The 26,682-nt window shown below is 42.0% G+C and overlaps 3 protein-coding genes and 1 non-coding gene across 7 annotated transcripts in view; all 4 read right to left on the reverse strand.

Moving 5' to 3' along the window:
• The window catches only part of arid4a (AT-rich interactive domain 4A), a 37,813-nt gene extending 34,923 nt beyond the window's left edge, over positions 1-2,890 (reverse strand). The window contains exons 1-3 of one of the 4 annotated variants that reach the window (XM_086274103.1): positions 2,728-2,890; positions 1,724-1,776; positions 542-652 (exon numbers count right to left, since the gene is read on the reverse strand). In XM_086274103.1, coding sequence (XP_086130229.1) covers positions 542-652; positions 1,724-1,729 — 117 coding nt within the window. In that variant the 5' untranslated portion in view covers positions 1,730-1,776; positions 2,728-2,890. Of the gene's footprint in view, positions 1-541; positions 653-1,723; positions 1,823-2,026; positions 2,537-2,727 lie in introns of those variants that run through there. The other 3 variants (XM_086274100.1, XM_086274101.1, XM_086274102.1) reach the window with 3 other exon arrangements.
• A 2,119-nt stretch (positions 2,891-5,009) lies between these two features.
• On the reverse strand, positions 5,010-16,574 carry psma3 (proteasome 20S subunit alpha 3). The gene is made up of 11 exons (XM_086274793.1): positions 16,424-16,574; positions 15,463-15,545; positions 15,136-15,259; positions 13,971-14,072; positions 11,743-11,816; positions 7,574-7,646; positions 7,422-7,487; positions 6,398-6,444; positions 6,100-6,167; positions 5,695-5,759; positions 5,010-5,185 (listed from the first exon to the last, which is right to left on the reverse strand). Exons 1-11 carry the CDS (start codon positions 16,442-16,444, stop codon positions 5,141-5,143), a joined length of 768 nt encoding a protein of 255 aa, XP_086130919.1. The 5' UTR covers positions 16,445-16,574; the 3' UTR covers positions 5,010-5,140.
• On the reverse strand, positions 5,914-5,993 carry LOC147306302 (small nucleolar RNA SNORD53/SNORD92). Its single transcript, XR_015126532.1, has one exon. It is a non-coding gene; the product is annotated as a small nucleolar RNA SNORD53/SNORD92 (small nucleolar RNA).
• A 1,806-nt stretch (positions 16,575-18,380) lies between the features above and the next one.
• snx6 (sorting nexin 6) lies at positions 18,381-25,882 on the reverse strand. The gene is made up of 14 exons (XM_086274809.1): positions 25,778-25,882; positions 25,583-25,633; positions 23,502-23,606; positions 23,291-23,401; positions 21,952-22,073; positions 21,737-21,860; positions 21,450-21,545; positions 21,256-21,361; positions 21,000-21,075; positions 20,808-20,847; positions 20,630-20,716; positions 20,387-20,546; positions 20,209-20,294; positions 18,381-19,997 (listed from the first exon to the last, which is right to left on the reverse strand). The coding sequence occupies exons 1-14, from the start codon at positions 25,781-25,783 to the stop codon at positions 19,944-19,946; spliced, it is 1,224 nt and encodes a 407-aa protein (XP_086130935.1). The 5' UTR covers positions 25,784-25,882; the 3' UTR covers positions 18,381-19,943.
• Positions 25,883-26,682: the final 800 nt, after the last annotated feature.

The following is a 26,682-nucleotide window of genomic DNA, read 5'->3' on the forward strand; positions in this document are numbered from 1 at the left end:
CAGGTATACTGAGACTCACACAGCTGGTGGCAACAGTCAGCCTGGTGACTGCTGTCAACCAGATGATGTTTAATACTGGAAGCTGTCGTACACTTCTTAAGCTCTGATTAATTACTTAAACGACACAATGACAGGGAAAAGGCCTTACAACAGAAACAAAACATTAAAAAGTTGTTTTGGTCGTTGGCCAAATCGGGGCATCCCCAATACTGAAAGGCTGCGATCTAATATCTTCACAGAGGTATGGGACACGTTGTTTACCATGAAGTAAGTAGTGGAACACATTCACAACACAGGACTAGATTCATATCCAGGTTTTGAAGGAACTGTGGTAAGTAGGCCACTGTTAAGCAGAATTGAAAGCTTAATTAATTAAAAACTATTCCTTTGAAAAATCAGTCCATCCCATTTGTGTCTGACATGTACTCAGGGTCAGAAATCACAGTGACCCAATGATATTAAGCGGGAAACACTGACAGACCAGACTGTGGTCCTCTGGAAATCCTGATGCTCATGAGGATGAAACTTCTGCTAATCTTACCTTGACTTTCACCATGCGCTTAACAGTCTTGATCTTGGCCTCACAGAAGGCTCCTCTGTACTTGGCACTGACATCAGTCCCCACTGTCAGGTAGGCAGGCTCGTCTGCTACCTGAAATGCCAATACAAACATACACATAAGCAGCAGCTCTCAAGACTGTTTTGAGTTGCATTTGTGAAGTTTGTGTGATGGTTTCACTTTGTCAGTCTGTCATTTGTCAAAAGCCTGGAGAGCACATCCACGAGTCCTTGGTCTAATTCCAGTTTTAGGGAAATGGATCCTTTAAAAACTGATTACTGACGTACCTGTTTACATGATCATCCTGTTTACTGACTATTTGTGTGAAGTGGTTTCTCATCTCGACCCTTACCAGCTTACCTTTTTCTAAACATCAGCTGCTGCCTACATGTTCATTTTGTCTCAGTTGTGTTGACACTTTTCATCTAACTCTTGATGTAATCAGTTTGGTTCAGAAATGTTTCTTCCAAGAACCCCAAACATCAGATAACTTTCCTACCAGATACATAATGTGAGTGAAAGTAATTAGCTTTTTATTAATGGCAATAACAGCTAATCAAGCTAATCAATCTAAAAACCAGAATAAGACATGTACTAATTAGGTGTTTCAGTCTGTCTAAACATGCAGCCGGTCACCAAACAGCTAATTATATAGTGCTACTTGTCATAGCTCCTGACCCTTTATCATGCAGTTTTACAGGAATAATAATGTTGTTGCATCTGATTTAAATCAATCATATGTTTAGGTTAAAAAAAACCCCAAACAAATCCCCCACCAAAAAAAAAACTCAAAGGGATGAGTGGTCTTTGGAATATTAAAAAAGGGTCTTTAAATTATTTGCAAATCACTGTCTTCTGTTTTTATTTACATCTGACACACAGTCCTAACTTTAATTACAACACTGTCTCTAACAAATCAGTGGAAATGTGTTTACATTGTACAGCAATTGTCTGAAACCTGCTTAGGACTATAAACATTTGGCTCATCACTATAACAGCACAGATGTGCATGTAAAAACGATAAACCGACACATGAGTCGGAACTGGAAAAGCACAGTTTAAGTCATCTGTGTCTGGTTCCATCTGGGTCTCTGAGTAGGGTTCAGACATGGTGCTTAGACCGAGAACACCATCTTCAGTTTGTGTCGCAGGTCAAACACTCACCTTCATTTCTTCTCGGCTATTTGAGGGAGTCCAGCTCGAAAGATTTGGGATCGCTGAAAGATAATGAGCCGACAGATGAGGTTAAAGCTTGCGGTGGCACTGAGGACAAACAGGGCATAAAGAGTCAAACAGACCAGTCCAGTTTGAAAATCATGCTAAGCTAACCGACTAGCCACTCACTTGTGTTAGCTCAGGCATTCTTTTCTAGCTCGGTCAACCCACTCCCTCCCTCCCCTCAAATCTGCCTACTCGTATCAGTTCAAATATGTGGCCCAAACAGCTCGCAAAAATGTAGCTAGTAACCTTTACTTCCAGTGAACACCGGGTCCCCGGTTTGAAGAAGCGTCGGTGGTAGCTCGGTGATGGGCACGGTGCGTGAGCGGGGCCGGAGAGGGGCGCCTCTTCCCGCTCCGCTCCCAGCCCCTGTGAGTCACGTCGCCATCACAGCTTGCCATGTCAGCTAGCTGGGCTAACTGTATCACATCCACACCAAATCCGCTTGCTAGCGACCAGCTGCTACCACACAACCGAATGCCAAGGCGAACGAAGTCCAAACAGCGGGCGAACGGGACAAGCTGCTCTTCGCTTCGTAGCTACGTCTAGCTAGTTGGCTAACTAGCGACTCAACTAGCTAGTTACGGAGATTTAAACGGTCCGCTAGCAAATGAGCAGCATAGCTAGAGTCAACTCTAGGTCCCACTTGGTTACGAGGTCAAAGTAAGTTTTACTAAACAGTGTGAATCAGTGACACTAGACGTAACGAGAACTGCTGTAGATTTATTTATTTAATAAACGGTTGCTCCACAAAGGCGCCGGAGCTTCACATTTCTTCAGTGCAAAAACAACCCGACTGCCATTCAATTCAGACAGCTCCGACGAATAGCGAGCAAACGGACATCTCCCGGTCTCTCCGCTGACGTCCAGCTGCCCTCGGCCTACCGACAGTTTAAACTGTTCAAAGTTTTAGCTTTGTTCTAGGCAAAATATGAAGGTTTTATACTTACATTCACGGACACAGCAGCTTCCCCTCTCGCTCGGGCTGCAAAGCAATATACGAACAACAAGCTGTTGAGCCTCAAGCTCCGTTTCCTGAGAACACGATTGGCTGCGGTGACAGCAGTGGTCGCAACACAGAAATTTGATTGGTGGATCGATTTCTCATTTTCAATAGGACAGTCTTCACGCGGTATCGCTATGGGCTGATACAAACGCGGCGCCACTAGGGAAATGACGGCACCTGCTGGCCAGTGGTGTAATCAGAAGCGAGTTCAATAGAAAAAAATACACACGGCGATCACAATTGGCCGTCCACGCTTTGCTCCTGGCTGTAGCGCGTCTCTATTGGCGGAGCGGTCTTCCTCGTCTGTAGCGATATAACAGGAAGCCTTCCCGTGCTGGATTTCTGAGCACCATATTCAATTCACAGTTCATACTACTTGTTTGTCGACTGGGCTGACCAGAAAAATAACACGCACGATTGTGTCAGATATAAAGTTTATACGGATTTTTACATAACCACAAGCAGCGGGCGCTGGTTTGTGACCGCTTTGTATTGCCGGTGACAGCGAATCGAAACAACCGGGAAAAGGCGCTTTATGACGTACTTACGTGCCCTGTTGTTATATGCAGTGTTTTCACATGTACGCGGAAATCAAAGAGGCCGTCTCCTGCCCCTTCCTAATTCGCTGGTAACTCATGACTTGAGAACATACAGTGCACACTTTATTAAATGTGATTTGGTTCGCTGTATGAACCACGCTCTACAGCTTTACCGGATAGATGAGCTGCAAAGACAAAACGGTAGGCGTTTGTTTGGCGTACCGACGCCACAGGAAGACAGCACGATCATGTCGTGGTGGTCACAGAGAAAGTGACGCTGTCATAGGTCCAACTACACCAAATCATAGGCCACCAAACAACAAACACGCATAAATACGAAACAGTTTGATATTATTTATTGTTAAAAACACCCCAAACACATTAAAACATCTCATTTGACCTGCTAATCGTATTTTGCATTAATTTTTCATTAGTTTAGAAAGTGAAATCTTTTTGTTCAAAATGACCTCACTTTGTGATGGAGGTCTGGTATAAACAGTAGCGGTTTTAGATACGTGCGACACGGGCGGCATCACGGGCCTCGGCAAAAAAAAAATGCTTGCACTCATGCTGCCCCGACGTCAGCCAGCGCATACTGGGAATGGCACAGGCACCGATCGGTTTTCTATCGCCCATTTGCTGGGAGTAAGGGCGCCCTCCGTTTGCGGCACAGAGAGGAGAGGGCGGGGCGGCGGGGGATGCTCTGGCTGGAGCAGCAGCTAATAACCAACTCGCAAAATAAAACAAAATAAAAACAAAACAACAAACACGAAAACACCAGACATCATGATACAGACTTTATAACCTAACTTTATAATTTGCACCGATGTTTTTTCGAAATTCTGTACACGAAAAGTGAGCGCGAGAGCTCTCGGTGCACCTGCTCGCTGCTGAAGTCAAAGTAAACTTTATTGTCATCTCCGCTACAGACAGTCCAGTATGTAGAGAGACGAGACGACGAGGCTGCAGTTACAGCAGTGCAAGTAAACAAACAATATATATAAGAAGAGTAAGAAAATAAATATACAGTTTAGGACCAGGAGTAAAGGGATCAATAACAATTTAAAATTTACAGTTTGATGATTTAAAGTCTCACACAAGCCGTCAAAAGGGGAGGGGCCGGCTGCTTCCAAATAGAGCACATTTCATTTATAATGTTGTAAATCCAAGCCCATTATGTATTCATGATTTGAATCCTGGGTTGTGTGAAATCCCAGAAATGCGCCTTAGACAAAGAGAATCTGTGAACTAAGGTCTGTTAGGTTAAGTTGTGGTGATCCTTGGGTTGGGGGATTTCTAGAGGGAGTGTTCGCCCAGGGCGCCAAACAGGCTAGGACCGCCACTGTGTATAAACCTACTATAAAACCACTAGTTAGTAGTATTCATGTGGTTGGAGCTCTGCATGCAAACAAGTTTGTTTTCCATTGTTGTTGTGTTTATTTAACCAATCAGCTGACTGAAACACTGAAAACTGTTTGTTCCGCAGCAAAAAAGTATATTTGAAAGGTGGAATTAAAGTTTCAGTGCTTTTGAGATTGTTTGGATAAAATACTTTGACAAAGATCAGTTTTTAGTTTAAACAGTTTCTCATCCCTAATGTTTTTTTGCACATTGTACAAACCTCTGGGTTCTCTCCAAGTCACAACAGATTTATAATCACTGTTTATCAACACTCTCCCAAAAAAAGTAGTGTGAACTTTCATTCAACTTTTATTTTTAAAGCTGAAATTCAAACCAAATACAAGACAACAGATGTGAAAGTTTATGAACTATAAAACCAACAAAAGAAACAGATGCGCCCGTCAGCAGAGGATGAGTTTACATGTTGTCTTCATCCGAGTCGTCCTCTTCTTCCAGAGAATCCTGAAACACAAAAAGCAGTCACCTGAATGCACTGCCCACCACATGAAGTAGAACGACTATGGAAATACGTTCTCTACTCAAGGCAGACACAAATATAGGGGGTCATATGATTGTTGGGTTTTTCTCTGTATCTATGAAGCGCCTTGAGGCGACTTTTGTTGTGATTTGGCGCTATATAAATAAAATTGAATTGAATTGAATTGAAAATATCAAAGTCGTAAAAATGAAGGCTGGTTCCAAGAGTCGACCCTTACACATTCACACGTTATTAGGTACAAGCTCACGGCGTGTCTCTACCTCCGTCCAAAGAACTGTTTTGGTCTGTACTGTTAGATGTTCACAATGGTTAAAATGAAGCCCTCCACAGTCTGACATCTAATATCTGCTGTGAGATCCAGCCGTCCGAGACGTTTGTGGCCAGACGCCAACGGGTGACATCAGAGCAGCGTCACAGTGGTCACATCTGTTTGTGTTGGATCGTCTATCTGCTACAAAGGATTTTCACCCACCTTGGCATATTTTTCTGCTTCCTCTCTGACATCTTTGGGTACCAACTCGTGTCGTCCATTTGTGACTGTAAGAGAACACATGTCACCATGGCAACCACAGCACTAATGAAGAATTACTTGGAGTCTTTTTCCAGCTTGTCTTAAAGCTCAACATTATTCTGCATGTTATGCTTCTTTATTTGTCTCATTAGCTTAATGAGGCCGCGTGCAGCTCATGGATTGGTCAGACAGCCAAGAGGCAGTGACATCACAGGAACTCAGTCCAGTGAGCGAAACCTTCTGGATTGTCATCATCCCTACATGATGAAGGCGTCAGCTGACATCACTGTTAAATCTAGAAGCTTCACACTAAAAGTAGAGACAGACAAACGAGTGGACAAGAAGCAGAGCACTGATGGTTCTTACCTTCTCCAACCCAGCTGAGCTCCAGCTCAAAAGCCTTATCCTTAACCTCATCGTGAACAATGTAGATTCTGCAAACATCAAAATACAACACACTTTAGGAAGACAGGTACACCACGTGTGCAATGTACTTTAGACTTGCACTTTACACAGTTCACTTGCAATTTTTCTGCACTACAGGACATGGGAGTTTCAGTTCCCCTTTTCTGCACACGCACACACACACGCACACACACACCTCTCTTACAGGTGACACAGTTCAGCAGTTCAGAAAAAATGAGTTTGGAAGTTGCTCACTCACATTTTGGCGACCTCTTTAACCAGTTCTCTGCATGTCATGTCCTTCATCTGAGACACACACAGAGGGAACAAGCAAAGATAGTATCAGACACACTGATCTGGATTAGGAAACTAATTCATTAACTATTAATCTGATTTTTTCTTTTACAACACAAATGTCCCAGAAATATCAGAAACGTAACTGAAAATGTTTTTTAACTAAACGTGTAAAAATGCCTTTAAACATTCCTAAAATGTCAGTGACGTATGTGCAGAGAATGTTTTACATTTTAAAAGAAAAAATAAGCAATCAAAATATGCAGATCTCAGAATTGTAAAGAAAAGGTTGAAAATAGACATTTCTTTAATAATTATGTTGGAAAATGTGTCAAAAAAAAAAAAGATGCCAGAAAAACTTTTTTCTTTCTTTCTTTCTTTTTTTTAAATATACTGGTGGTGCCAGTGCTGCGCTTCAGCTCCCAGTAGATGCAGCTATGGAAGAAATGTGAAAATCCCAGGTGATTTCAGAAAAGCTGACCTCTGACCTTGCAGTGACAGTCACCGGGATTCAAACCTGTTTGAGATTTTGTTTGGCGTTCTCACCCTGACCTTGAGCTCGAGGTCACTCGACACATACCTCAACAGCCTTTTACGGCTGCGGTTAAAAAGGTCAATATCAAAATCACATCTTGAAACTACTCGAAACTGTTTTTACGTGAACCTCAAACATTATTAAATTGAACCTTTTGACTTTGTTTTAACCCTTGTGTCATACTGGGACCTTTTTGGGTCCCCAGGGTGATCAACGTAAGTTTTTTAAAGGATGACACAAGGGTTAACCTGAGTCACAGTTGAGGTCAGGATCAGCTGCTTTACAGACACTGACGCCACCAGCTCACATGTGTTAAGGTGACACGTCTTCATTATCTTATTAAAGATTTGTTAGTGCGAAAGCTAAAGTCGTGGTTATTTGACAGATGAAGAACTGGATCTAGAATAAGAGTGCAAACAGAAAACTCATGTGAATGTTGCAGGTTCAGACTCACCTGCAGTTTTTCAATCTCAGTCTTGGCAGCTTGTTTTGCCTTTCCGATGGCACATCCCCAGTAACCCTGCACACAAACACACACACAGTGTTGTTACTGCTGCTTTAACCAACCTGGGTTCCCACCATATACAGATGTGAGAGCAAACTCACGTATGAGATGCCGGACGGGTCGACCATGTAGAGCTGGGAACCGTCGTCTTTGTCGTATGAGCCAAGGATGAAACTGAAAGAGCAACAACCAGAACACACTCATGAAGGCATCGATTTATTACTGTGCTCCTAGAGTGAAGGAGGGACCGTGATTAATAATAATACTAATAAATAAGAAAAACTACAACATTTCATTTATTATGTTGCTGAACCTACAACTTCCTGTCCACTTCATTCAAACTCAAATTCAAGGGGTGACCTGAGATTTTTTTATTTTTTTAAATGTCAGAAAGTCTTTTCTTTTGGTTGGCTGATGTTTACAACAACGACAAAAATACCTCCCACATAAAACATGAATCCTTTATACATTTTGGGGTAACCCTGTGATTACCCTAACTGCATTAGAGTTTTTAAAATGGATATTTTGTTGCTTTAACCATTACAATGTGAACATCCACATATTCAAGAGAAGGCATCTCAATCGAACATACATCCAAACGTAGGTAAGACACCAGAACAACTGGGACCAGGGCTCTCAAAGTCGTGGCCCCGGGGCCACTTGCAGCCTGTATATTGACGTGAAGAAATCGAACACAGTTTGTCCCTTGAAGTGACAAACTGTGTTCGATTTGTTTGTTGTTGTGTGCAATGTTAAAATGTTAATGACAGAGTCGCACACTAACGTGTACACTTATGTCTGCACTTTGATTCTGTTACAGACAAACACAATGACAGCAGAGGTGCTGCCACGTGTCTGTCCAGAAGGAGACGACCAATCATTTAAGTTTGAGACCCCCGACTTAGATGAATAAACACCAAAGGAAAAAATAAGAAAATCCATTTCTGGAGCAAGTTGTGTTTAAATGACCTCCAACTGTTTGATAAAGGCTTGTGTGTCAACTATATGCTGCTCCGCCTATATGCTGCTCCGCCTATATGCTTCCTCACCCTGATGGCCTGGAGAAATTCTCTCGACTCTCAAAGATGCACTTAAGAATGAGAGAATCCTTCACATGAGGAAAACATACATTTCCACAAGGAGAGGCTCTCTCTGTCACAATCCTCGTCTTTTATTGACATGCACATCCACACAGGTAACCAACTAACTGTACGCAGCACAACACTAACATGACAACACTGATTGTTTACTCTGAACACAACACTGAGCTGTGGTCCTGAACACATCATGACTTTGATCTTTGACAATGAAAGGAACACAGAGCTGAACAATTACAACTTTGAATCTGTCAGGCCTAAATAAGTTTTTCCATTTAGCACATGAAAGTTGTGTATTTGTGGGCGTGTCCCTGAGTTTAAGGTAAATACAGCAAAGGGAGGCTGTGTCCCAATTCAGGGTCTGCACGCTTGAAGTACGCATTTTGAGTGCGATTACGTCACCGCCACACGACGACGGCTGTCCCAATTCAAAGTGTACTTCAAATGCGCCGTCGATTTCCCCAAATATCAAGCGTGGTCCGGTGCACGCTTCGTGGTCCCATATATCCCACAATTCATAGCGCGGCGGTGGGTGTGGATAATTTTGCCGCAAAATACGGCAGAAGCAGAGCGGCCGAAGAGTGAACTGTCAAAAGTAAGTACTGAATATGATGTCACTTATTTATGTGCGAATGTTTACTAATGAGGAACATTAAAACATTACTGTTGGCCACATGTCGGCAAAGTTATGTGACATTAGTGATGTTTGTACTTTCAGCGTTTACTTGGTTTTAAAGCCTTTAAATATACGCCGTTAGATAGTCGACCTTAATCTTACAGAGATTGTGATGATTTTGTGGATGATTAAAGTCAGTCATATATCCACAAACACAACAAGCTGAAAGTCAGTGATGCTGCTCGGTTTGCAGTCCTGAATATCACGGCACAAGCAGGATCCACTGCACTGTTAATGTTAGCTATGTTATATTGCTGCCTCTGTTCGGTGGTGTCGAGCCAAACGGACTTTAACGTGTGTTTGAACGAGCTGACGGTTCACTCGTTAAGCTGAAAGAAAGATGCTTTAATCACAGCAGTCACACATGTGTGTCCACTGTACCATCTGGAACTCTTCTTGTTTACACTCGTAATAACACAAACACTAAATCCTGCTTCTCTGGTGCTGTTGTGTAGCAGTGTGTACACCTGAGACTGTCACCTGTCTGTCTGTCCTGCACTCTCTCTCTGTTTCTTTCTCTCTGATTGTGGAATAAAAGTATGAACATGTGTTTATAAGTTACACTTGTGTTTGAATCCTGCAGCTTATCACACATTTGATTTCCATGTGTGACGACTGCAAGTGTCCAGAGTGAGGACAGACTGAGGGACACACTGCTGCACATCATCTGTGAGGCTTTGCAGCCCTGATGATCCACCAGGACAAACTCAGCAGTGTGTGAGGAAGAGGAGGAGGAAGAGCCAGCAGCAGCTGACAGATGGAGAGAATAGACAGACTGTTCCCTGTTTGTGAAGGACTGCTAGGAAAGTTTAACATAACTGTCTGTGCTGAATCAGTCTTATTAGGTAATGTTCAAATAATGTGATCATCCCAGTGTTTCCAGTGTGGGAGAAAGTACTCAGGGCCTTCAAGTTACACACTATGAAAGGCAGCAACAAGTTTAATGTTCAGAAACCTAAAGTCTGTATCAGCAGCAGAATGGAGCTAAAATAAATGTTGGTTTCAGTTCTATGAAGCTTTGAGTATTTTGGATCAGTAGCTGCTGTGTGTGTTGCATCATATTGCTGTAACTGTTTATATGCTTTATATATTCTGAGCTAAGTTGATCTATAGTGTTACATCATATTCTATAAGGATGTTATGTGTTTGTAGACTTTCTGCCCAGTTTGACCCATTTAGCAGACGTCAGCCTGTTTAAGGCTCTGATATCTATTCTGTGTGACTTACAGCAGTTATGACATGGTCTGATTTTCTCACCCAATAAAGGAATATTTCATATATCAGTCGACTCTTCATTCTATCAGAAACAGTTATCACAGCTTGTACATTTTCTTTTTACACATATATGTAAGCATTGAGCCAAATTTAGTAATGCCAACATATTAAAAGAACAATATTTGCCTCTTATATATAACACATCTGTATACACACTGTCAAAGATACTTGTCTTTGAGTGAAGATTTAAGGTGATAGAAAATATAAATAAATGCAACTTGAATCTTTGACACAGAGTTCAAGCTCACTGCTGTGATATATAAATAATGATAATCTGACAATACATATAATATTGGCCATATTATATTCCATTACCACAGTGAGATGACTTTAGTCTCATGAACAACATCAGCTAATTGTTGTTTACTAGCTCATCTTGAATGACTGTTCAGCACAGAAATGAAGCCCAACAATCATGTTTTACAGTCTCGTGGTCTCAGCCTCAGACACTCAACTAATCACAGTGATGTCATGACCAACAAAACATTTTTCTCCTTCATTTCTGTCACACAAAGCTGTATGAAACGTTTCCAGCTGTTAGTATCATGGTTGCTAGGCAACCTGAACAGCGCGACGAAGGCTAGTCCCATTTCACAAGCCTCTCACTTCTGCACTTCTCGTACTTACGGTATAGTACGCACCGTACGTAGTGCGCCGCGTACTTCAAGCGTGCAGACCCTGAATTGGGACACAGCCGGAGTCTGACAGTCAACAGGAAGTGATATCACAGAAGTTCTCCCCCCCCTCCCCCACCGGGTACGTACCTCAGTCAGTCATCGCTGTGATGTGTGTAGTACATTTGGATCATTTTCAAAATAATACATATGATAATTATTATTATAATATTTGTACAATACTTTATGTCACCTGAGCTGTAAATGAAGTTTGACTGATGACGGCTCTAACATTAGAAGGATCCAATATGAAAAGGAGCATCAGCGGTCTTTTCTAGTAAGAGGGTTTAATCAGGAGCCGTAGGATGACAGCAAAGCTCAGGAGCGAGTCGCGACATAAATGGTACCAAGCTAAACTTTAATGCTATCTGATGTGATTGTGTGAATGAGGAGACTGAAGCGTCTTTTAGACAAAATGACTCCGGCTCAACACGAAGGAGGAGTCAGACAGAAGCTCAGGGTTTATTTGAAAACGCTGAAGGAATAGAAAACGTGACGGCAGCTCTGCTTCATGTTTTCATAATGTTAACATAATTACTGAAACTCACCTGCAGCCAAACGGCCTCACAGCGCTGTACAACGTATAGGCATGGACATACATGGCCACTCTGTCTGAGAGGTGCTGCAAGGAGAGGAAATACTATTAGATTAAAACCATTCAGATCCCCCTTCTGTGGCCCCAGACACAAACAAGCACATGGTATTTGCTAAAATGATTTTATATGATCGATCAACTAATTGACCAGCTGTTTTAGACGAGAGGCATTATAAGAAATCCTGCTACTATACTAAGAACAAATGATACCATGTATGCAAAGGCAAAGTCCCTAATAGCAGCTTAAAAAGGAGGAAGTTAGACTTGTAGCACATTTGAATGGGCTCCTTCATCTCACACACGTTCACTGGGTGAAAATACCTCGTTGATGCCAAAAGGTCATTTCAACCAAGCTACATTCAACTACAGCAGATGAGTTAAAGCAGCACAAGCCCACACCAGATGCCACTCCTGTCAGCTACGGACAGGAAGCTGGGGCTCCAATCAAATCAAAGTGGCTCACCTTATTAGCCAATAGGAGGGAAGTGTTGCCTGGTGAAGTGTGAACATATGTTTCACTTTAATTTATGCTTCTCTCATGTGCGCGCTTATTACTTGCTGTGATTCGATGCCTCAACACTGATTTCCTAGCTCAGCTGATCAGTAGCTATTAGGGGACAAAACTGTTTTTGCCCAACTGCAAAGTCCATGTCCTTGACAACAATCTGGAGGCAGAGCATTTATAAGTTTGATTCTGTGTTTCCTCAGGTGGTTGCTATAATACAGAACAAGAACATTAGAATACAGAAGAACTGACAAAGACTTTTTAAGCTTCCAGGGACGGCCGTTTAACCCTTTAAGACCTACCATAGAACCAAGTCCGCCAGAGCTTATATTATATTTTTACATGCTGTGGAGCCATTTTTGGGAGCATTTCAAGTTGCTATACATCAATACAACCATTACAGCCCAGATTTTAATAATATGTATTCATTAAGTGCATAGTAATTACATAAATTGCAAAAAAGTGCAATAAACTACAAAAAAATTGAAAATCGTTTTTGATTTTTTAACATATATTTGTAGTTAGAGAAATTTAAGAGGCTTATCCCTCAAAACTGTAAATACAAAAAAGTTGCACAAAATAGTTTCCTACCACAGGAAATTTATTTTGAGTGTCTTAATAGTTTTATTTTTGAAATACACCAATTTTTATACACTGCAGGAAAAACGAAAATAAATATTATACTGCAAATTTGCAAAAAAGCAGCATATGCATCAAAATAAACTATTTCCAGCAGTGCAATATGAGTCCTAAGCATCCCAGAAACGACACAGAAAGTCATAAAGTCAAAGATAACTTTTAAAAAGAGCAGTATAGGCCCTGAGGCCCTGATCGCAAAAAAGACTACATTTCCGCGAAAATGACGTCACTTCCGGTTTCGGCCAGGTAATGGCGGAAATGCAAAAGTTCGCGCTGACGTCTATTCCAACGTAGGAAGTGTTATGAACAGCTGATCGGATCGGCAAAGCGTGTTTCTGGAATATTATGTTTTTGTTCCTGCAAGCGCTTTTTATGCAGTTTTTGCAAAGCTTTATGTGGAAGGAAACCGTGACCTAGGACAAGCTGATGGCATAAGATGTAAGTACAACTCCTCCGGTTTCATATGCAAAAAAAATTTTTGCGCTAGCTTACGTGGTTGCAGAGCTACTGGGATTTAAAAATAGTTACGCATAACAGAGCGTTCCCGCTCCGATCGGCTCTAAAGGGTTAACACATCGATCCATGGAAAATACACTGTTCCTCCAAGCATCCATGCTAGTAACATAGCTGCATGTCACATGATACAGCAGAGGAGCAGTTTTTAACTTTTTTCTTGTACAACCTGGAGTTTCAGACATTTGGCTGCAGAGCCACATGTGACTCTTTGCCCATCTTCAGTGGCTCCCTGTGGCTTTACCAAAATAACTAGACAAATATGAATACGCCTTATTGTGTAACATTTGAAATGTTTATCCATCGCTGTTGTGACCTTTTACATTTTCTTACTTTCAAACTGAATAAGCTACGATTCCAAAGATCCTGTTTTATTAGTAACATATAATTACTGTTTATTTTACAGCTGGAATTTCATGAATAACACTTTATTTTACTATTATTATAATGACAATACAAAATTAAAATACCCGATCATAGAGAAAAAAATGGTAACAAAAGACAACAGGAAGCTGATGCGTTACCTTCAGGGGAATGTCGTGTCCATAGTTTGATCTGAAGTTAGAAGCTTCTTCTCTGGCAACTTCAGCGAGTGAGCGAGCATCAGCTAATAGGCCAGCTACTGCCTGTTGAGAGAGAAGCTTTACTTACACATATTCATGTCACAATAAGTCTGTGAACACACAAAATAAAATGTTTCACAAACAGAACGTGGTGACCATTTCAGAAAGTGATATCCTGCAATTTCCAGGTACAAACATCTCTAAGTGAGACGGTGAGCTGCGGATGGAGCGGGCCAGAAGAAACAGCGTTTCGGTCTCATCGAAAGCTTCAGTATGTTCAGCATCTTCAACATCCAAGAGATCATTTGGATCGCAGACTGGAGCAGCTAGGGATCGAACCACCTTCAGATTAGTAGATGACCTGCTCCACCTCCTGAGCTCCTGCTACACCATTTATCCATCTATCACAACTGGTCCAAGGAAGTTGGACCAGTTGTGATAGAGCGAGCTATTGTAGCTCAAACTGCAGAAACAGTTCATGCTGGTTCTGATACATGCTGAGCACATCCCCTGCTCAAAGTGCCGGCCATGGGCATGTGAGCATCAGAACCGGACCACGGTTCTTTTACACCACGTGGCTGGCTGGGATAGTCTGCATGGTTTCCCTGGGAACACCTGGCACCAGCATACACTACGGGAAAAAGGGAAGCTGGCAGAGGCAGTGTGACGCTTTGGGCGAACTTTGGGTCCTACCCTCTACAGCACCTTTTCCACTACTAACTACTCAAATCAACTCACCATGGCTTGCCACGATTCAGATCAACGGGTTTTCCATTACAATCAATTACCACCTAATGTGCATGGTCGTTGTCATAGCAACGCATGTCCCGTGATATAATTAACGCTACAACAAAGGTTGATATCGAGGCAAGAATATAGCTGCTGCTCGCTCACACAGCAAAAACCATCAAGCTGGTGCTGCAGACACCAAGTTAGCCAAGACAGCTGACAGCTTATCACTTTGTGTCAAAGGTTGTCTTTTTAGTCTGGTCTATGAGGCAATGTCGCTTTTGACACTATCCAAAAAAAAGATGAGCATGAAGACAGTTTTCTTTGCGCACCGATGCACACATTTATGTAGCACACTGAATAGACCTGAAATGTTTTTGACGGCTTGTGTGGTTACCATGCCAATGTGTCTGTCGATGTTAAAGATGCGTTTGTTGGAGCCCTCCTCGTACAGTTTAGACAGGACTAGCTTCTCCACCCCGAACACCACCCCATCCTTACAGCGGATTCCAATGGCTGTGCTGAACATCACAACATGGAGACATACTTGAAAATTTGATCATGACATGTCTGGAAACTATTCAGAATTATTAGCACCATTAGCACTCTGGGTTAGGAAGTCAGTTGGTTATCAACACTGTAGAAAAACAATTTTTTCTTCATATTTACCCACCACATCACATTCAGCGGGGTCTGGTTTTAGTTTAAAAACATAGAGACTGACCTGCTGTTCTCTACAGCCTTCATGGCATACTCCACCTGAAACACTCGACCATCTGGAGAGAAGGTTGAGGCCGACAGGTCATACTGCAAGACAAAACAGAAATAGCAGCTTCCAATATTAAACTAAAACTACTGATATTAGTAGCTGGAAAGGACAGGTATATAATCAAACTCACACTTTCATGTGGCCTTAAAGTTTTAATTAATTAAAAAAGAGGGATGACTGACTTGTAGTCTAAAATCATTTGCCCAACTGCCAAAACATGTGCAAAATATATTCAGGGACTGTATACCTGAACCCTCTGAGGAATACACCCAGACTTAGCTTGGTGTGTTGGTAGAATTCAGGAAACTAAAGTATATTTCATTCTTTGTGTGAACTGGACTACTTATATTCACTTTCACCTCAGGTGCACCAAACACCTCATTGGTACCCTGTTATCTGACAGTAGCAAGGTAAATGTTTATGTTTTTAAAAAAATAAAGTTTTTTGTTTTTTTTAGAAAGCCTTTGTTAAATAAAATGAACCCCAGTGATAAAAAGTTACTCTTCTCATAGAGAGAATTTAGCTGGCACGCAATTCTGAGTCATTCTGAATCCAGTTTGATGGAGGCTAACATCTAAACACATAAATATCGTGAATTCCTGTAATTACAGTGATAAAACGGATAATTAACGCCACAGTAGAAAGCTTTTTTAATTCTTATAAATTGATAAATTGACAAAAAAATCCTGAATCGGGACTAAATTAAACTACTTTCAATTTCAGTTTAGCTTCTGTTAGCAGGCCTCATTGTGACTCAGCAGGCTAACACTCTAGCTAGCTGCAGACTGAACTGAATGAACATAATTTGAACTATAAAAGCAGAATATTTTCCGGAAAACAGGACTAAAGACAGACTGATAAACGTACGAGTGTACGTAAGTTAAAGCTTCTTCTCAAAAAGTACTGAAACACTCACCCCAGTCCCGATAGAGCTCATTTTAATACCGACTGTAAATTCTATGCATAGGTCCCATAAAGCGCTCTCAAACCACTCTTCCGGTGCCTCCTCACGCGTTTCACACAAACTTCCGGTGACAGCCTTTTACAATAAAAGCTTAAGTTACATTAAATATAGTTTTTAAAGCACCACGGTTAGGTGTATTTAAAAAATAAATGTCTGACAGATGATAGCTAGATATGGTATGGCGCTGTAGTGATTCATAGACTCAAGATGAAATAGTGAAAATAAATAAGTAAGCATTTCTGGAGGATTTTAAATACATTTAAGTAAATTGTACGTGGTTTTAAATAATTTTTTTTTAGCAAAAGATTATCTTATATTACAACAAACTCAGATGAAGATTTTTATTTACCATCTAATCTTTGTAAACCATAAGATAAGATAAGATGCTGTGAAGGGGATTTTCTTATTCAAAGAAACAACTCTACAATCATCCATCCATTCATTCTAGTCTTCTCTGGTCTTTTTTTTAAAAAAATCCTTTTTAAGAATTGTTTGGGAATTTGCCCATTCCTAAAGTTCTTTCTATCGCTCTGATAAGTTTCTTTTGGTTTTTGTCAACCAAATCTCTTTGACTTTGGACCTCATATTAAGAGTTTCAGTGAAAAATTATCAAATGCAAGTTCAGCAGTTGGACTAAATTCCAAGTCTGTATTTTTCGGCTTGTATTGGGCTGAAGCAATAACAGCTGAGTTCATGTAACACTGATTTCTATGACAAGCTGGTGCAGTCTACATGTGGTTTGTGGACTTGGAGAAGGCATGTCCCTCGGAGTGTCCTGTGGGAGGTGCTTCGGGAGTATGGGGCGGTAACCCTATCCTGGGCAGGGTGAACTATTCCCTTTTTGTTCTACTGATAGGGCTCTTTTGAATTACTTTTTGTCTGGTCCCTCACCAGGCAAGATAGACCCTGGTGGATTTTGATTGTTTGAGCCAGGGTTTTTAGGTGCCTGCTCTCAAAAGCAGTAAATTGTTTTATTTGACTGGATCATTCTTTTCATTAAGTTGAAGCTCCAAGAATTTAATTTGTTTTTATAAAATTTCAGTTTGATTTTTGTAACAGGCTTTAAATCTTATGCTGGCACTAGCTTGGCCAATATTCAGACTAGACATTTGTTTTCGTTTCAACATATCTGAAAAATTCAGCATCTGCCATGATTAGTGCCTCTGTTCTGCCTTTCAGTCCAGGTTTCTCCAGTAGGATTTCTTGATATCGACCACTTCATCTATCTGACGACATGTACAGGAGGATGCACTGGTGCACCTGTACATGTCGTGCAGGGACCTGTCCTTCCGTATTGCTTCCTCTTCTTGCTCCCCTCTTTCCTGGGTTTCTGCTGCCTGAGATGTTTACCTACAGTAATAGGTCAATACAGTAATCTGATGTATTCATTGGTCTGCTTCATGGATTCTGCCCACTTCCGTCCACTTAGCGTAAGGGTGCTGGATTTGGGTTGAAACCCTCCAAGCATGGTAAGGAGCCTTCTTGTCTTGATGTGAGTGACTTCTATCGCCTCCTTTGGCCAGCTTATTCTCCCAGCAGGGTACCTGACGATCGGCAGGGTGCAGATGATTGCTCAGATCTTGTTCTTCCCATTAAGACGTGTCTGACTTCCAGAAATCCTACCAGTGACTGGACAAAGCTGGACTGAAAGACAGGCCAGAGACACTGATCATGGCAGCACAGGATCCATACCGGCTGGGGTCTGCCACACCAGGTAAGACGACAGGTGCAGGGTGTGCAAAGGTACCTCTCAGACAATCCAGCAGGAGGGTGCAAGACGGGCATACATGGAACGCCATAAACGTGAGCATAGAAGTCCCGAGGTCAAAATGGGACACGCCCTATTTATTTCGTTTATATTATGATGGATACAAATATGTCTAACCAATAAAAACAAATTGTTCAGAGATTATTTGTAAGAAAACTGTAAAGTTTTATTGAGTCTCAGTACGATCAGGGTGGATTACAGACCTGCTGAAGTTTAAACAACTAAAATGTTGTGAATTTCATAATCATCTTTTATTATTTTTGTTTCCTTCTTGAATCAGCAGAAGCAGCTTTGGTCACACAAGATTGAAAAACATTCGTATACAGTTCATTAAAAAATAGGGATAAGAACAGAAACTGTTTTCATTTGGTGACTTAACTTTTTCTTTTCAATGACCCATGAGGAGCCACCGATCAGCGTTAAGGCAAACAGAAGCTCCGCTTTCGATTAGAGTGACAAACGTCTGATAAGTGAACAAAGAATCTACAATGAGTGATGAAGATCGTTAGCGTTCATTAGTCAACTAATACAAACATGTACAAGTTTGTGTTTGTTTTTTCTATAGTGAATTTACACTTTAACAGGAACAGAGAACTGGACTCAAAACGCCGTCACACAGCAGTAGCAGCGCCACAGGAAGTCGATACACATTAAGATCCCCCCTGGACACACAAGCGCCACCAAAATAAACAGAACCGAAGAGGCAGAAAATGCAAACGGCAAAACAACAGGTGAGGCCATGTGTGGCACAAAAATAAAACAGCACACACACACTTGTCTTTTACTGACTACTTTTGTCTGTTTTTGAGTCTTTAAACTTTCAAACAAAGTCAAAACATGAATCTTGTTTCCAGGTTCGTTAAAACACTGATAGAAGTTCAATGAACAGCTACTAACCAGACACTGTGGTCGACTGAGGGTTTTTTAGAGCACAAAAAAAATTAAAACCCCCACACTAATAGGAGTGCAATGCATCACAATAGAAGCCAACAGTAATACAGTTCGATACAATCAGCAACTGTCTGATTTTTCCTTCTCTGGTTAAAGCAGTAAGCTTGTTGAGCTAAAGTTATGCTGCTGTGCACTAAATAAGGTCACCAGCAGAGACAAACTTGGACCCGTGAGTACAGATGCAGCAGACCGGGTCAGTATCCCCTCCTAGGAGTCACATTCACTTGTTTCTCTTTTGACCTAAAATCTTTATTTACGTTTTGAAAAGGTGACAATTTTAGACTGAATCTGGTTTATTTAACTTCACAAATTTACAAAAAGTACAGAATGTCCAATCATATCCAGTTATAGCAGAATCAGACTGAAACCACAGAAACAGCTAATTTATTAGGACCTCTGAGGGAGCAGTCTTACTCTGCTGGTTATGGTGGCTCAGTAGGGCCAGTACAGGCGCTGCAAATCAGGCAAAAGAACAGTAGGACCAATACTTATGCTGCTTGAGAAAGAGGAAGATGATGAACAGGACTCAGGGCATTAAACAAAAACAAAAAAAAGACTGTCTTGTTAGTGATGATGACAACAGACTTCCTGTCTTTTTTATTTCAGACTCTTTCTATTTGTCTCCAGGTCCAGTTATCTTGGCGTCGGTTTTCTGTCCTTGCAGGTTTCACCCATGTGACGGGATTGTCCAGCTGGAAATGGGCGGGACAGAAGCCAGGGGGCATCCAGCTGGATGTATGCAGTATCAAACAGTTAAGTGTTTCCTTTCAGGATGCCCAGACAGCCCTGCAGCAGCTGGAGGTTCCCCTGCAGGTGAGACACGGTAATAGGTAAATGGACTGGTTCTTATGAAGTGCTTAATACTACAAGGATGCAGACTGGAGAGGCCAGCCAACCTTTCAATTAAGAAGGCAGCCTGCTCCTCTCCTACACTACAGCCACCTCACATAATGAGATCAGACACTCCTGAACAGCTGAAATGCTCTTTTAACGGCTGGTTTCTCTGTATACTCAGTACCTTGGCGTGTTTGAGCTCAAGCTCGGCCAGCTCCACCAGGTTCTTCCTGAAGGCTGCCACTCGCCTTGTCTTAAAGTCTATGAGCTCTGTTTGGAGAAGAATGCACTGTGAAAGCAGACCGCACACACATCCAACACTCCTTCACCTGTACGCTGACATAGGAAGAACAAAAAATGACCTTGCTTGGCAGACTCTGAGATTTTCTCAAACTTGTGGCAGCAAAGCTGCTGACTGGTCTCAGCCTGCAGAACATCTCTGTTTTTGGCCCGAGCCTTATCTAGAGCCTTGTTAGCGTTCTCATAGTCGACCAAAGCCCGACTCCTCCGGTACAAGAGATCCTGCGAGGGGAGACATCATCACATAAACTGCAATATTTAACAAAGCCAGTTTTTTAACTGGTGACTTCAACTGTCAATCAGACCTTTGCAGCCTGTGACTCCCTCAAATAATATTTCAGCAGGTCGGCCAGCTTCAGGTCTTCATCTGCTGCAATGCGAGCTTCAATTTTCTGTTTAAAAAACCCCCCAAACATGGTCCCAACATTAGAGTTACTGGGGTAATAAGATAACAAGGCAAACTCCAAATTTGATCAGACATACCCGAGTTTTCTCGAACAACTCTGACACTTTGAGGAAGAACCTTAAGGAAGAAAAAGGGAACAAAAGAACAAGACAGATGTGATGCAGGTATGTTTACAACCTGGCTCTGCTCAGGACCAAATACAAGTGTTAGCAAAAATCATCACATGAAGGCAGCTCCAGGTCAAGTTCAAAGACAACATTTGTTCATACTTGCAGAGGTCTGTGGAGTCCTGTGTTCCTAATGTGTAGAGAGATGAGGCAATTCTGTTGATGTCATCAGCAGCATCTAAACAGAAAACAAATACGTGGACATCAGCGTCACACAGTTTTCCTTTATATAAAACTCCAAGTCTCTGTTCAATGAATTACTCGAGACTCTAACACAAGCCCTGAACCTGACCTTTCAGCTCATGCCACAGACACAAACATCACTTACAAAAGAAAAACGGATTTAAAAGATTCTTACTTTTGTGTGACCGGATCATTCTGTCAGACTTGGCTGAAGCATCCTTGACTCTGTTGTGATATTCCAACAGAAACGTCTTCTCGTGCTCAAAGAAATCATCCACATCCTACAGGCGCAAAAACAGCAACTATCAATAAAGAGAAAACATGGAAACCACATTTGATTGAGGTGGAAACTAGTTCCTGGGTCTTCACCTTGACTCCAGCCACCAAGACACCATCTGCCGACTTCACCACATTTTTAAAGAAATCTTCCAGTTTCTCCTTCTTGTTCTTCCCTCGTACACTCAGCTTTTGGCAACAAGACATGAAAAAGAAAAGAAAGATGAACAACACAGAGTTAGCAGGTATAGAACACCTCCGTTTTCTGTCGACCTGCTTGTTATTCCTAGGAGCACCACGAGGTCCTGTGCTGACTGACGACTGGCTCTTCGAGCTGCTCAGAAATCCTAAAAATGAAATGAATCCGGTGTGATACTTACATCCTGGTTATACTCCAGGAAGACATGGAAATTGAGGTCTTTCCTGAGCACAGGATGAGCCGCCACACGACATAAGAAGACCTCATGCATGGCTACGGTTTTCTTAAAGATGGCAAGGTACTCTCTGTGCAACAACACAAAAAGGGGCGATGTGGTGATTAATCCAGCACGTCAAACAACTATGGGGACAACAACTGCTGTCTGTGCTCACTCACGCCTCGAGCTCCTGCTTCATCTTTGTGAACTCCTCTTTAGTCATGGATCCCTCGCCCTCGCCCAGCTTCTGCAGCTTCTCTCTGGATGCATCAAAGTCTGGTCTTGGAGGTGCTGGGGGGATCTGCAACAACAACACGCATACGGCTCTACACTGAAGCCAGCTCACACTCTTTCTGGCCTCTGATGCAGGTTTGATAACTCGGTTGCACGTGCCTGTCTGCTCTTTTGCTAGTGGTGATGTAAGCTGGTCCATCAGTTTCCAGATACTGAAATATGTCGTTCAGATACTTGTACAGGCAGATGTTAAATCTGTCACTGTCAGATAACTAAATTTAACAGAATTTGGCAGGTTAAGACTAGGAACCCTCTTACTAACGTCCTGGGCCTTTTCTCTTTTGCTCTGCCTACAAATAGAAACCTTTCTTGGGTAAGAACTATTGTGCGTCTTGCCTGTGTCTGTTTACTTGTTCTTTTCAAACTTGAGCCTCATTTATTTATATTCTGATAGAAATATTGGAAGCAAGCAGAGCGATTCGAACACGTGGAAACAGAAATTAAAATATAATAAATAAGAAAAAAAACAGCCTGTGCAATTCAACAAGCTTGGTATGACGGCCTTTATTCAACACAGCCTGGAATGTCTTAGGCAAACGTTCCTTCCTTTAAGTAGCCGTCAGGAATAGCTCTCTGGGCAACTTGAAGGCATTCCTGTTCTTTTCTGGATGTTTCTGTTTCGCTGTATGTCCAGATGCTGCCACACTGCTTCAATTATTTCAGCAATACTCAGCAATCCTCCTTTTCTGACAATATTGTATTTTATTCTGTTGTATATATATTTATTCTATTGTGTGCAGTATCTTATTCATATTCTTATTATCTAATCCTACTACAGTATGTTTTTTCTTAACTTTGCACTGTAACAAAACTAATTTCCCACATGTGGGACTAATAAAGGTTATCTTAGCTTGTCTTATCTTAATTTGAAAGTCCAGGCTCTGGAAGTGCCAGCCTATAAGTGAGTGTGTTTCAGTGTGTGTGTCTCTGTTTCTGTGTAATTGTGGTGCCTTTTTATACTTGAATGCTCGATAGAGGTTAAGGTCAAGTGGCTTGACCATAAAAACCCCAAAACACAAGAACCTCCCCCAAAAGAGAGTGTGTGTGTGTGTGTGTGTGTGTGTGTGTAATGGCTCAAGACTAAAGCTGTCTTTCTACATCTCATTAATGAGACACAGGATAAAACGTGGGCTTATTTAAAGTGACGACTTAGCTTAACGTTATTCTGCGTCTTAGAATGGTGACTATGGGTGAAGTGAAGTCCTCTGTGCATGCTGCTCTTACGATGTATCCTGCGTATTCTTCATTTTCCACAAAGGAGTCATGCAGCCAGATGAACTCTTCATGCTGTCGGACCACCGAGAACTCGTTCTGCTTAAAGTTGGGAAGCGTGCTCTGTGCAAAAAGGAAGCACATCAGCAGTGTGCAGGTTCAGGTCTGTTACGTGTTATCGAAGTTCAGGTCTGTCAGCGTATCTGACAGCAGTCAGTCTCACCTTGGTGTGAACGGTAAATTTGACCTTGTCTCGCTCACTCAGGGCATCAGAGATGTCAACCTGCAGCATGGCGTCTGTTTGAAGGTCCACGTTGACTGCACGTGGCTGCAGGAGGACAGAGACCGTGTGTCCAACAACGCAGTGAGCAGTACAGACACACAACGAAAGCCAGCTGTCAGTTACAGTGTACTCTTCACCTACATCGTACTGTGTCACAGTACAGAACTTTGTTTGTTCAGAAGTTAGTTCTACTGATTACTTTGCATGCATATGCCATGGTCTCAGCACACAGCTGGAGCAGAGAGGATCTACCTACCAGATGTTTGAAAAGTAGTCTCACCCAAAAGGGGCAAGAGCTAAAACCAATGAACCGAGGCGCAGCATCGAGGCCCAGTTTAAAGTAAAGAAACGGAATCACTAAAGAAAAACAACAACAACAACTATGCAGCGTGAAAAAGAGGCCTCATATGGAGAAGGAACAAAAAATACAGCTGTGTCGCCATCCCAGTTCAACAAACGTCCTGGGACACTGCATTAAAGAACATGTAACTGCACATCCATCCGATCGTGTGCTATTGGACTGACACCTCAATTTCACTTGGCAACAATAAATGAATGACATAATTAGACAGTGACAAGTATCACACACTCGAGCTACAAAAACTACAGCACACACCTTTCTGACAGGTGTGACAGCTGCCACGGTTTTAACAAGGACCACAAGTACACAGTATAGAAGTCCAGCTATAACACCAGTGTCTTAATAATATATCTCTGTTCTATTTCTTATCCACAAACCAGAATGTAGGTCTGAGACACTTGGATCTCCTGACTGTGTGAACCTTACTGCCCTCACAGAACAGCTACATCATAAATATACTGAAGGTGCTCAGATGGGAGTAAATTCACAACTTTTCTTGCTTTTTGTTTGTTCTTGTACAACAGAAATCGTCTGTTGACTGAGGCCAGGTTCAAGACTCATTTTACTTTGTCCCATCTTTCAGAGGGGATCCTGAATTTCCTCTTTCTAAAGTCCATAAAGCACAACATACTGAAAAGCCTGCATGCACACCATGTTCTTAGGAATAAATCTATAAATCAAGCTGTGACTGATACATGAATCAGACACTTCTGTAAAAGACTTCTATAATATCATTTAGTGTATGTAACTGTATACATGTGCTTCAGAGTAAAACAACCTGTAAAAATTATTTTCCAGCTTTACTAAACGATATTACCATAAAACCACAGCTCTTTACTCAACAAGCAGCAACAATAAACCTCTGGATGTGTATTTTGGACATCTGGGTACTTTCAGCTCTGTACACACGTCAGGATGAAAGAAAAGATGGAACACAAAGCACCTAAATTATTTACAAGATAATATTTAGATTCGGGGGACAGCAGTGGTAGTTCAACCTGAACCACAAGCAAAGTGCTCGGTTACCAAGTCAGGTCAAGAGCACTGAGTAAACTATATTTAAGGTTGACTTTGGGGTTTTGTTTGTCCATCTGTCTGGATTTTAGATTGCTGGTCCCTGTGATGATGAAAGCCGTGTCGTGTTTCCTAGAATTACAGAAACATGGACACCTTTATCCAACATTGTGGAATTTTGGACTGAATTGCCCTCGTCGAGCTTCGTTGACAATAACAGGGATTATCCAATTAGAATCGGAGCAGCGTTTCAGTCATGTGACAGCTGATGGTAAAACAGCAGCGCTAGCAGCACGTACCATCAACATGAACTTCACTAAGTCAGTGGTTCGTTAGCTGCCATTTAAACTTTCACTGTAACCGTTAGCCTCGTTAGCTCTCGGTTAAGCCCAAAGACTGCAGCCGGGTCATCATCTGTACTCGCGGCTTGGAGAACCAGTCTGACCACAGCTGACAGGCTAACTGCCCATTAGCAATAAGCTAAAGTTAGCCTGGACAGCTAACTTCCCTAGAAAAATGAGCGAGCTAATGCTACCCAGCTGATTTAGCTGAATCAAACACAGAAGAGCGTCAAACTCCAACACACAGGCACACAGGTGAAAAGACACAAGGTGAACAAACAGACAGGCAGACGGACAGCACTCACTCCCCGGTCCTCCTCGGAGAGGAAGTCGGGTCCGTCGTCCAACCCTTCCTGCTGCGAAGACAAAGAGCACAGGGTTGTTTGTTTAGTTGCACACCGACCGTAACACAAACGCAAACACAACACAACAGCCGGTGGAACCTCTCGAGCTCACCGAGCAGACAACACAAGAAAAACAGAAGAGACAGAGAAACCTACCATCATGGCTGCAAATGGGTGGAGACAGGAAGTGGAGTGACGTCAGAACAGTCAGGCGTCGTCGGGCGGATTTCATGAATTTAATTCAAAACAAAATACCTGTAAAGAAAACCTACTTTTAAACAAACTAAACGAATATTAGAAAACTTAAATGAAAATAAAAGCTATAAAAATGAAATAAAAAAGGTAGAGCCAGCTTCTTCAGAACACGTTCCCTCACATGTGGAAAGTTCCTTTTTTGGAAGAACTTTGCCTCCAGTTTTGTTCATAATGGTTCTGGACATACTTTCTATGCATAACCAAGTGACGACGGAATTTGGTGGCTTCATAATCATCTCTGCTTTTGCAGATGATGTTGTTGGTGTCATCAGGTGGTAGCCTCCAGCTCACACCAGTGAGTGGCCAAGTGTGAAGTGGTGGGAATGAGAATTAGCACCTCCAGGTCTGAAGGCCATGCCCCTTAGCCCGGAGCATGGAGTGCACACACAGATAAGTTGCTGGAGGAGTTTAAGTATCTGGGATCATGTTCATGAGTAAAGGGAGTAGGAGATTGACAGGCAGACTGGGGCCATGGTTGCAGTGATGCAGATGCTGCGACCTTCTGTAGTGGTGAAGAGAGAGCTAAATGTAAAAGCAAAGCTGTCAGTTTACGAGTCGATCAAAGTCCCCACCCTCACGTAGGATCGTGAGCTTGGGTAGTTGAGATCATTGATACAAGCAGCAGAAATTAGCTTTCACTGAAGGGCGGCTAGTCTCTCCCTTAGTTAGGCAGAGGCCAGGAGTTAAGCTATTTGAGAGGAGCTCATAGTAAAGCTGCTACACCTCAAATCAAATTCCCATTGAAATTGTATTTGTCACATACACAATCAAGCCATACCATAGCCCTGGGACAGACTGGCAACCTG

This window comes from Aulonocara sp. 'chitande type north' Nkhata Bay, linkage group LG19 (assembly GCF_057382095.1).
Source record: "Aulonocara sp. 'chitande type north' Nkhata Bay isolate Kocher_YH1m ecotype deep benthic linkage group LG19, A_spYH_male_GT1.1, whole genome shotgun sequence".
Taxonomy (NCBI): Eukaryota; Metazoa; Chordata; class Actinopteri; order Cichliformes; family Cichlidae; genus Aulonocara; species Aulonocara sp. 'chitande type north' Nkhata Bay.